At 45.8% G+C, this 11,668-nt stretch overlaps 1 protein-coding gene across 10 annotated transcripts in view; it reads right to left on the bottom strand.

Moving 5' to 3' along the window:
* The window catches only part of LOC101983064 (protocadherin alpha-C2), a 213,685-nt gene that overhangs the window by 41,456 nt on the left and 160,561 nt on the right, over positions 1-11,668 (bottom strand). For 2 of the 10 annotated variants that reach the window (XM_013349454.2, XM_026783616.1), the window contains exon 1: positions 4,219-6,794. The exons of the other annotated variants lie outside the window; for them this stretch is intronic. In XM_013349454.2, coding sequence (XP_013204908.1) covers positions 4,219-6,786 — 2,568 coding nt within the window. In that variant the 5' untranslated portion in view covers positions 6,787-6,794. Of the gene's footprint in view, positions 1-4,218; positions 6,795-11,668 lie in introns of those variants that run through there. 10 annotated transcript variants of the gene reach the window in all.

Genomic DNA, 11,668 nt, shown 5'->3' with positions numbered 1-11,668 from the left:
GGAGGAGGAGGAGGAGGAGGAGTTCCATTAAATTTTCCTAAAAGTATCTTGGTGATGGCAATTTTCCTCAAATACTTACAAACTGACATCATTCTGACCTCTCATTGAAAGCAAAAATTCATAGCCAACCAGGGCAAGAATCCAGAAATGAACCTGCTATTCTGTCAGGCAGACAGAGTGCCAATAGACAGTGTATAATATGCCAAGTCGTGCCCCTGCAGTGTTCTGAGTAAGACCAGATGCCCGTGTGATAGCTCATGGTGGGGTCAAGGGAGAGGGTAGGTCAAGGGCAAACATTTCTTCATCAATAAGAATATGGCTAAAGAGACAGAGAAGAACTCAGCCATTACTCCTTTATGCTCAACTCTCTCTATGGGGAAAAATGAGGAAGGATTTATTTGAAGAAAACACCGTATGTACTATTAGACCAAGGACAATAAACTTCCCCCCCCCAGAACAGCCCCCAGTTCCCATATAAAAATGGCAACACTAAACAGCTCCACCCACTAAAAACTTGTCATCAAAGATGAAATACTAGAGGAGAAATTAATGATTAAAATTTCTTGGCCTTGGAGCTGGAGAGTTGGCTCAGTGTTTTAGAGCCCTTGCTGCTCTTGCAGAGAATCAGGGCTCAGCTCCCAGCACCCACATAGTGGCTCCTGACTGCCTCAATTCCAGTTTCCGGGATCCAATGCCTTCTACTGCCCTCTGTGGGCACGTGTGGTGCAAATAAAGTTGTAGGCACACACATACTCATAAAAATAATGGATACAAAATAAAATCTGTTGGTCTTATGTGGTGTGGTATCACATGCATATAATCAGGAGGATCGGGACTTCAAGGTCATTCTCAACTACGTATTGATTTAAAGGCCAGTCTAGACCATAGAAGACCCTGTCTCCAACAAAGCAGTTTTGTCCATTCTGACCATTTTTCAGTTTTAAAAACACGCCATCACGTTACTGTACTTTGAATGTAAATCATTCCAAGACAGAGCCACCAGATGGCAAAGTCAGTCCTAGAGGAAATGTATTTGTTAACACTGAAAGATCACATTAACTCTTCCAGGTCTCCATGTCTGGATTAAGTTGGCCATGCACATACAGTGGATACATAACTAAGGATCTGATAACTGCAAATTGCTCCATTATACATAAGAGTGAAGCCAAGCTGAAATCTCTCTGCTCTTCCTTTATGATTTCACATGCTGTGCAACTGAGCAGTCAAAGTGACTCATTAGCAATCAATCTTAGGTGCAGGCTCTTTTCATGGAGACTCTAAAAGAGGTGCCAACTACTCTCACTTAAGGTTTCTAGAAGGCTCTGAAGAGAAATTGTGCCCTGTTGCCAAAAGCCGTCACCGCACAACTCAGGAAATCAAAACAACAAACAAACAAACAAACAAAAAACCCTGCAAAGTCTACCAAAAGACCAAAGTCTGCTGCTAAGTGATGATGTTTAATAAGCAACAAAAGAAACCTTACTTGGTGAAAGGACAAAGATAAAAGCTCTGAGTAAGCGTTGCCAATAGCACAGCAGTAAATAAGTAAATAGCTGGCTGTAGCATTCTGCCCGAATAGCCCATGCAAAAAAAGTACAACTGGGATTTCTGTCTACTCCTACTATTGAAGAAAACATAGGCTTTGGAGTCTAACAGATGTGACTTAGAATACAACTAGCAGTGTGCTATGCTATCTAACCTCTCTGATAATGTTTGGTTGTGTAAAATTAAGAAGCAATGAAATCCCATAAACACATACTGCAAAGTAGAGCACTTCTTATATAGCAAGAGTCGTCAATGAGTACAAATTCCTTCACTCTTCGTTTCCAGTCTTCATCTATTTAAGTGCTGGCACGTGGCATTAGTAGCATTCCAGCACCTTCCTGCCATCTGCAGTAACTAGGTGAGGAAAGAGAAAACCCTACCTGAAAAAGCCAGCTTGACCTAGCCATGATGATTTTCAAAACAGATGGACTTCTGTCACCATTTTGCCATGCTAGAGCAATGGGACTGACGTTTTCTCCATAACTGCAATGAACTCAGGAGCTATAGACCTGGGGGCATGTCACTGAATTCTGAGAGGCGTCTATCACATAGCATTTGCCGTTACTAAACAAGCACTGTCCTGGCAAAGTCCCATGAAAGCAAATACTTCCTGACACAATTTTATCCCTCCATTGACGGTTTGTGTACCACAGTAACTATTAACATACAGGTCAGTGTAAGACAGAAACAGTTCATGAATCAAAGTGCCCCAAACATTGGATCAATGGAGAAAGTACAAGCATGTCATTTCCCTAAGCTTCCAGCACACAGCTGGTGGCAGAGCTGAGCTGGCCTGGCTGACTGTCCATGCCTCTTCATCACCTGCAGACTGCCCCAGCCCCAAAGGACACCACCTGAACCTATTAAGCAAATGTCAAAGAGTATCCTTATTTAAAGACAAATCATCTTTACAGGCTTCCAAAACCTACAATGTAACAACTCTAGAAATGCTTTGCTGCCCCACTTTCCTCCTTCTTTCTCCTTCCCCCCCCCCCTCCTTCCTCTGCAGTCTGCCTCCCTGACAACTCAGCATTGACTACTTACTTTCAGGCTCTTCTGATAAGTAAGGAATAGCCAGAGGAAAAGGAAAAATACAAACTCCTGGCAATTGAGAGGGGAGATTCCGGGGCTTATGCACCACTCTCATTAACAGTGAACTTTGAATGCGAAAATATAGACATTAGTAAACCATACCCATATGCTAATGAAAAGTCACAAGCTATAGGAAAAGCAAATATTATTAATTCATTTAGTGCTGACTCTCAGAATCCTAGCTACAAAGTAGTTATTTGGAAAGTAAATGCCTCCCTATTTATAGGACAGGATTTTGCTTTGAAATCCAAGTTTAAAGGATCACAAGGTAGGCCTGTATTATTTCCAGCATGCAGAGAGAGTTACTACCCAAATACCCAAATATGTCTACACATTAATGTACTTCTCAATAATTTCTATGTATTCTTCATTTTATTGAGCAATATGGCCTGTGGCTACTTAAAAGTCAAAGCTAGTACATATACTGGCCATCGTGTACAGCAAACCAGCCACTTTCTAAGCCTTTTATACTATTGTAGGACGAATTTCCGATCCAAAAAATAAACACACACTTTCAGAGTGTTGTCATTTAACTTAAAAACATGGAAGGCTTAAAAACTATACTCTACATTTCATCAAAAGCACAGGAATTGTTAACATGGAATCAGAAGATTATTGATCTCAAAGATATTTAAGGCGAATGCTGAGACCTGATCCTAAGATGACATCAGAGCATGCTAAGGAAGGGGGGCTAGGTTGGAGGTCCCTTATTCCCCAGTTTTGTCCTGGTCTTCACCATCCCCACAGACTCCTTGCCCATTCCTTCTCCAGGTTCTCTCAGCCCAATGTGTATTCCTTTACGCTGGCTTACTACCATTCATTTCCTCTCTCAGCCTTCCACAAGAGTGACTGCATCATCCAGCCGCAGCAAACTGGAGTTTCAGAGTGAGGACGCACTCTGCACTTTTCCCTTTCAATGTGAATGTCCATAGAAGCCAATCACATTAGTCTTGTGTAATTAATTCAGTAAGTTTTAGGGACGAGGTCTCACACTATGTAGCCCCAGCTAGCTTGGAACTCTTTATGTAGATCAGGCTAGCCTCCAACTCACAGAGATCCACCTGTCAGTAATTTTTTTACTAAGATTAAAAACAGCAACAGTTCCCAGAGGTAACCACACATCTCTGGAGGTCTGAGGGCATATATATTTCATTTTTTTAAAGTCCAAAGCAATTACCTTGTAGCTAATATTGCAGAGGTCATTTCTCTTCAAACCTCACATTACCTCCCGGTATATCACCCTTATTCCCAGACATGTTCTATTTCTACAGAGCTGTGCTTCAACCAAAAATACCTAAGATTAACCCGCACTTCTCAAGTACTTTTATGGCTAATTTTTCACATGTGCCACTAGGAAATGGTAAGTAAACTAATTCTCCAGGGCTTATTTTCTAGAGAGCAAAGAGCAGGTTATAATAAGATCAGAGATACCATTAATATTCAATTTACCAGATGAACCTTGTCGGTGATAATAAGTCACTAACTAATGCCAATCACAGAGGGTTGGGAGAAAAGACATGTGAAAACAAACAAACAAACAAATGCAGGCCTTTCTGGAAGACACCCTGATCACTATCTCACCTCATTTTGAGAGACAGCCTCATTTTTTAGGATAATCAGGTTCCCGGTACTCTGCCTCTGCCCACTTTGGCCCGTGAGATGCCTGTTATCAGTCACCGAGGCTTGGGCTCCCCCAGGTCCTGGCCCTGTCTGGGCCCCTGTGTTGTAAAACATGAAAGTATCGCTCCCTGAGCCCGCTGTCAGGCAGGCCTTGTAGCAGTAGGTTTTGGTGAGGGAGCCATTGCCTCGAACTTCAATGAAGTGAGGCTGTACTTTGAGGCCTTGTGGTATCCTGGCATCGATATTGTTATTGGCCTGTTTGTACAGTTCCGCCGGGCACCGCTCCCTCACTCCACAGAAGCCTCCGCAGCACGCCGTGCCGTAGGCAGTGTAGCGGTAGCACTTGATGATGCTCAAAACAATGATTGTCAAGAGGAATATAAAAGACACTGTGCTTAATGCTATTATGAGATAAAGTGTGATTTCAGAGTATGTCCGAGCACTCTTTATATGTCTCTGAGTGTCCGGGAGCATTTTAGAAACCCTGTCCACCACAGCTACTGTAATGGCCACAGTAGCTGATAGAGGTGGCTCTCCATTGTCACGAACCACCACAGTCAGGTTGAAAGTGGTACCACTCTCATCTCCTATCTTTCTGGTAATCCTAATTTCTCCCGTGTGAAGTTCTACTTTAAAGAGGTCGGAGTCAGACGTTGGGACTAAATGATAAAAGAGCCAAGCGTTCTGCCCAGAGTCTGAATCCATGGCTATGACTTTGGTGACCAGGTAGCCAGCAGGGGCAGTCCGAGGCACCATCTCAATGGCTGCTGATGAATTAGTTGAGGTAGGGTATAGAATATGAGGGGCGTGGTCATTCACGTCCACCACATACACATTGGCGGTCACAGTGCTACTTAGTGGTGGCCTCCCCTTGTCCTGGGCCTCCACGGTCACGAAAAACTCTCGAAATTTCTCGTAATCAAAGGAGTTGACAGCATAAAGACTGCCGCTGGCACTGTTAATGGAGACATAGGAGGTGACTGGCAGCCCTTGGATCTCCCTGTCTAGGAGTGAGTAAGTCACCTCTGCGTTCTCCTTTTGATCTGGGTCTGTGGCTTGCACCGTGCAAAGCAACACACCCGGCAAATTGTTTTCCTGGACGTAGATGGAATAGGAGTCCTTCAGAAAGCTCGGCGGATTGTCATTGATGTCAGAGATCTCAATCTGCAGTGTCTTTTGAGAGGTGAGTGGTGGTGTTCCCCCATCAGTGGCCGTCACTGTGATGTTGTAGGCAGCTACCCGCTCCCGATCCAGTGGGCCACTCACCACGAGTGTATAGGAGTTTCCAAAGCCATTGAGCCGGAAAGGCAGCGTAGCCTCCAGGCCCAGGCTCACTTTCCGGTTGGAGCCCGAATCTTGGTCATTCACACTGAGAAGGGCCACAACAGTGTTGAGAGCAACATCCTCAGGCACTGGGCTGTACAAGTCTGTGAGGACCACCTCGGGAGCGTTGTCATTCACATCCAGAATGTCCACCAACACCTTACAGTGACCCGCCATGGGTACTGGTCCCCGGTCAGTTGCTTGCACATAGATTTGGTAGGAGGAAGACTCCTCATAATCCAGAGTCCCACTTACTCTGACTTCCCCTGTAACGGCATCTATGCTGAAAAGCTGTCTCTCCCGGTCAGATGTGTAGCTGCTCAAGGAGTACCTGAGTTCACCGTTAGAACCCTCATCCGGATCCGAAGCATTCAACTTCACTACCAAGGTGCCTGGGGGAGCGTCCTCCCGCAGCTGGACACGGTAAGTGGATTGGTCAAAGGCAGGAGAATTGTCATTAGTGTCCAGAACACGAACAGAGATCTGAGCCGTGCCTGAGCGAGCTGGAATGCCCCCGTCCACCGCAGTGAGAACCAAGTGGTGCAAGGCAGCCTGCTCGCGGTCTAGGCCCTTCCGCAGCACGAGCTCCAGCACCTTGCTATTCTCCTGCAGGGGTTTAAGGTCCAGCTCAAAGTGTTCGCTGGGGCTGAGCTCGTAGGTCTGCACTGAGTTGGCGCCAACGTCTGGGTCCTGTGCGCTCTCAATGTGAAACCGCGCTCCAGGTGCCACAGACTCGCTTACCTGAAGCTGGTAGTCCGGCCGCGGGAAGCGAGGCGAGTTATCATTGATGTCCAGGATCTCCACCTGGATCGAACTCACTGCCACCGGGTTGTGCGCCAGCACTTCCAAGCTAAGCAGGCAACGAGGCCGCTGCTCGCACAGTGCCTCGCGATCGATGCGCTTGTTGACGAAGAGCGCTCCGTTTGTCAAGTCCAGTTCCAGGTAGCGCGGGCTGGGCGCACCCAGATGGTTGATGCGCAGGCAGCCGGGTCCCAAGCGCCGCAGTTCCAGCCCCAAGGCTCTGGCCACGTTGCCCACGAGCGCGCCCGGGCTCTGCTCCTCTGGCACCGAGTATCGTAGCTGGGAGGCCGCTGGGCTTGGCAGCAGCACCAGCAGCAGCCGGAAAGACAGAAACAACAACCAGGGCAAGGGCCGCAGGGGTCGAGGATGCTCTGTCGCCCCAGGTCTGGTGCCCGCCAGCTCCATAGCCGCCGGCCCTGGCGGAGGCAGCCGGGGCAGGGCAGGAGGCAGCAGCTTGGCGAGCCTGCTCCTCGCCGGGCCCCGCCTCCGCCCTCGCGGCTCTTCACGGCTCACGCGCTACAAACGCCCGAGGCCGCTCCCCTCCCAGGCGTTCTCAAGGGCTCCAAGCCCTGCCGCCCCCACTGACTCCCCATATCTCCAGCTCCTCCACTCGCCTCCAGGCGCTCCAAAGATCTCGATTTTCTGCGACTACGCCGCTGCCGCCGCCGCCGCCGCCGCTGATGATGCTTTAGATGATGCTTTAAGGAGAGGGAGGGAGAAGCGGAGGGGGAGGGGGTGCTCCGCAAGTCCAGCTCGAATTCCGCACCCAAGTGGCGGCGGACTGCGACCGTGCACCGCCCTGCCACTCCACCTACTCCAACCCCATCTCCTTCATCCTCCATCCGCCGAATCCCAGCAGACCGCGGGAACACGGCCACTCCCTTTCTCCCTGCCCCCACGGTCCTGTTCATCCAGTCTCCACGCTCCCCAGCAGGCTTAACGCGTCTTTTAAGATTAGCCTGAGAAAAGCAGCTTAGAACTCTGACTATCAGCTCTCCAAGTCAAGATTTCAAAGCGCCAGCCAGGAAAATAAACTGTTGGGGGACCTGGGCGGTGCCTTACCAGTCAGAGGGAGTACCTGCTGGGGAGGTGCTTTGGGGCTTTTGAAATGCAGACCCGTTGTTTACTTGACCCCCTCACCTTCCCAGGCACGGTTCTTAGAAGTACAGAAAGCCTTTAACTCCTTGGGCTAAGGGCAAAGAAGTGACTGGTGCCTTCTTCTGGGGAGCAAGTCTAAAGCAAGCATCCTGGGATCCAGCACTCTGTCTAGCTCCCAGCCACGTGCCTTAACTTTCAGTGTGTATTTTGGCAATTAACCAATATTTCAGGGTTTAAAATTCTCTTCTTCTACAACTGACTCCGTAAAGCTTCAGGAAAAACTCGTATTCAAGCTGTTCCGTCGCAGTAGGAAAAAAATCTAGTAAAATTTCAGGCGATTCTCCCCTCGTGTTTCCTCTAATCTCTCAACCCTTTCTCATTTATCGCTCAAGACATTTTCTTTCAAAAATGATTAATTCTTTTTCTTTAATGGATGACAATGTCGTCAAGAGCCTACAAAGCCATTAAATCAGGAGAGTTTCTCTCGGTCTGCCCAGCCATGCTGGAATTTGAATTCGTCAATGCTTCGCAGAAAGAAATAAAAGATACCACCCTGCTGTTATTAAGCAAAATGTAGGCTGCTGGGATTTATCTTTCAGTAGCAGAAGTTCTCACTGTGTTACACCTCATCCTCTGTAAATACACGGCCCCGGTGGGCTCCTGTACCTTTGTGCCCCCTCCCCCCAGACTCCCGTTAAACTGCTCTTCAGTGAGCATGAAAGCTGAAGAGGTAGAGAAGGCCGTTCTGTGCTGTGTCATCGCCTCCCCGGTTTTCTCACAGTCAGCTTTCCCAGTCTTCTCATCTCTCCCACGAAGGCTTGGAACTACAGCTCCCTGTGCAAACTCCATTCGCCGAAACATTGTTTCTTTCCTCATCCCTCAGTATCCTTGTGCTACATAGCCAGCCCCTTGGGTAACTTTCTAGCTATGTACTGGAAGGAAGCCCAGTGAGACCTGACACTTGGCATGCTTCCCCCTTGAGAGGACAAGCTGACCAGGGCCAACATATCCTTCCTCCAACCTACTACGAGTATTCACTAACCGCAGTCCACAACCTAACCGAGCTCTTCTAGCAAAGCTAGTTTCCCTCCTATCCCTGCCTATTTGTCCTCTTTGTTCCACCAAGGGTGCAGAGTGGGAAGTAATTTCCATCAAAATCTATTCCTGTCTCCTTTCTAAGGTCTCTGGCTTCTCCCTCTACTGCCTGTATCCTTCCCAAACACCCCCCAGTAGCTCTGTTTGCTGTAGTAATTTGATCTCAGGGAGCCTTAATCTCTCAAGAGCACAAATTGTAGACCTGGCCTATGTCCTCACCCATTACTTATTTCAGAAAACAAATGGCCTGTAAGTGGAATCAAGTTATAAGTTGTCAGGAAAAGTGACCTTTCTTCCCCTCAGCTCCTCCAGCCCTCCCGGTCGCTGCCACCAGTGCTCAAAGCCACTGGGTGTTGACCATGCATGGTCCTATGCCCCTGAAAAGATCACAGGCACTTAGGAGGAGATAAAAGTGACAAGGACTTTGTGGTGCTTTCAGCAGAAGCCCCCAAGTGCTGTGCCTCAGAATTTGTCTTTCAGCCATATTACTATCCAGCAAGAGTAGCGGCTGAAATGTCCATTTTTGTTTTTCAGACTTCTAAACTCCAGCTAGTATTTACTCCCCCAGTGACCGAAAGAGCAAAAGAGCAGCAAAATTAGCCTCCTTTCCAGAGACTAAATGCTAAAAAGATGGTATTCTCTCTGTTTGGCACCACCGTGATTTCCTTTCTCACGGTATTATACTGAAGTTCCTGCCAACCTTACCAATGTTTGGAAAGTGATTGCTCAGACTGTCGCTAAGGGCCTCATTTACAAACATTTATATGAATTCATACTAATGCCTCAGTCACACCATTGTGCAATCCTTCCTTTTTTACCTTTAAGAATTCCAGTAAAAGCAGAATAAAACTGACTGGGAACACAAAATACAGAGGTAGTAGCACCTCTGCTAACGACCATGTGCCCTCTAACACCTAACTTTCAGCTTGCTTGTCTTAAATACAGAAAACAAAGCTAAAATCCATGAGGCTGTTGTTATGATTAGAATACGTAGTAAGTTATTTGGACAGTATGTGGCAAGCACACCGCTGTTGGTGGTGGTAGTGGTGTTTATTAAGAGTAACTACTGTTGGTATCAAATGCCATCTTGCCTTAATCATCTGTATGCGGCATGACTCCTTAAAAACAGACAAGCAACTGTGATATTTAAGAAGAAAATGGTGGCTGGGGTCAGTTGAGTATACTCAAGGTCTAGTCTTTCCAAAGTTTTCAAATATTTCTAGAACTTATCCTGTATCTTAAAAACAAAAAGAAGCAACTCTCTTTCATTTCAACAACATATATGTACGTGTGTATGTATACATGTATATATGTATGTATATATATGTCTTCTTTTTGTCTGATTGTCTTATGTGTCTTTGTAAGCATCTGATACATGTGAGAGGCCAAAACAGATCTCAGACCCCCTGGAGTTAGAGTTAGAAGTGGTTATAATCTACCCAATATAGGTAGATACTGAGGATCGAACTCAGGTCCTCTGGAAGAGCTGTGAGTGCTCTTAGCCACTAAACCAGCCCCAGGAAAAACTTATACCCAGATATCTAGTAAAATTACTAATCACAAAATAAAATTGCTTCTAGATATAATTAATAAGAAGTGACATGATTAACAAAAAAGAAGAACCATAAGACAGGGTATTGTGTTTGTTTACCCCTGTGATAGACAAGAATTTCAAAATCATATTCCTCAATTATATTTCTTAATTATATTTGTAAAATACATCTCCCATGAGATCACTGAGCATGGCAACAAAACCCAATCACAACAGAATTGAGACTGCAAGAAAAATATTCAAACTCAGAAAATTCTCCTAATTCACATCAATTTTCCTTTATTACTGGCATAATTATAAACCATTTTACTTTGAGTAACCAAACAGCTTGAGTTTGGGTGCATAAAGCAAACAGGATATACTGTCTAGTCACCAGTTTTATCAGGCTATGAATATGTGTCACAGAGAGGAAGATCTAATTTTCTTTTTCTTTTTAAGCTTTGTTGTTTTAAGACAGCTTCTTGCATAGCCCAGGTTGTCCTTGAGTTGGCTGTGTAGCCAAGGCTGGCCATGAACTCCTGATCCTCCTAAACCGAACTCCCAAGTGCTAGAATTGTAGTCATGTACCACCACGCCTGGCCTCTAATTTTTATTTATAACTAGTGAATGAGTGCTCCCCTACAAACTAAGTATATATTACACAATAAAACTAATAGGGACCCTCAAGAGGCAGAGGCCACGAGCTCATGAATTCAATGCAGTAGATACTGTTTCAAAAACTTTATCTTGTTAAGAAGGGACAGGACTCTTGATCTTCCTCTCTAGGGGACAACACTCTGCAGTCAGTTTATGTCATTATGTGTAGTAGTCTAAGGACTGGGAGGGATGGCAGTGTTTTCCATATGAAATGATAGTGGAATTTTTTATCTATTCTTTACCCAGAAAGAATGTATTAAGAAAATCTTTGGGTTTAACAACTGGATTTTGGGAAGGGATCCTCTGAAACTTTAGTCCTGAGAAACTGATATGCTGTAGCTACGTGGTTGAGGCAGCTCAGAATTGTTTAGAATAAACAAGAGATTCAAGCCATCTTAAGGTTATTAACAATAAAAAGGAAGAGACAGGCTAAAGGCTTGGTCAGATAGCTTAATACCAACAGATGAAATTAAATTTGACTTCTCCACCAGTGTTCTCTACTGAGGTGACCTAATAAGAGGCTGAACTTCATTAGGGAAAATCTTACATAAACCATTTATTTTCTTCATTTCATAAAATACAGTGGTTAAACAGAGCTTAAATCTAAGGTTAAGAGGAGAGAAAGAATAAAAGCAATAATAAAAGGTATGTGGAGACCAGAGACGGAAGAACCTAGAAGCTTTCAGACCAGCTAGTGTGGACTACACAGAGCAGAAGAGACCTTTTCTTAACAGAGTGGAAATAAAGAACTGACTCGCCAAGATGGTCCTCTGACTATCTAGGTGTGCTGGAAGTATGCTAAGGCTTGAACACACGCATGCGTGTGCATGGATGCGCGCACACTCACATACACACACCTGTGTGTGCATGTGCACCTCTCTCTCTCTCTCTCTCTCTCTCTCTCTC

This window comes from Microtus ochrogaster, chromosome 18 (assembly GCF_000317375.1).
Source record: "Microtus ochrogaster isolate Prairie Vole_2 chromosome 18, MicOch1.0, whole genome shotgun sequence".
NCBI lineage: Eukaryota > Metazoa > Chordata > Mammalia > Rodentia > Cricetidae > Microtus > Microtus ochrogaster.
This window is presented reverse-complemented; position numbering and strand designations above follow the sequence as displayed.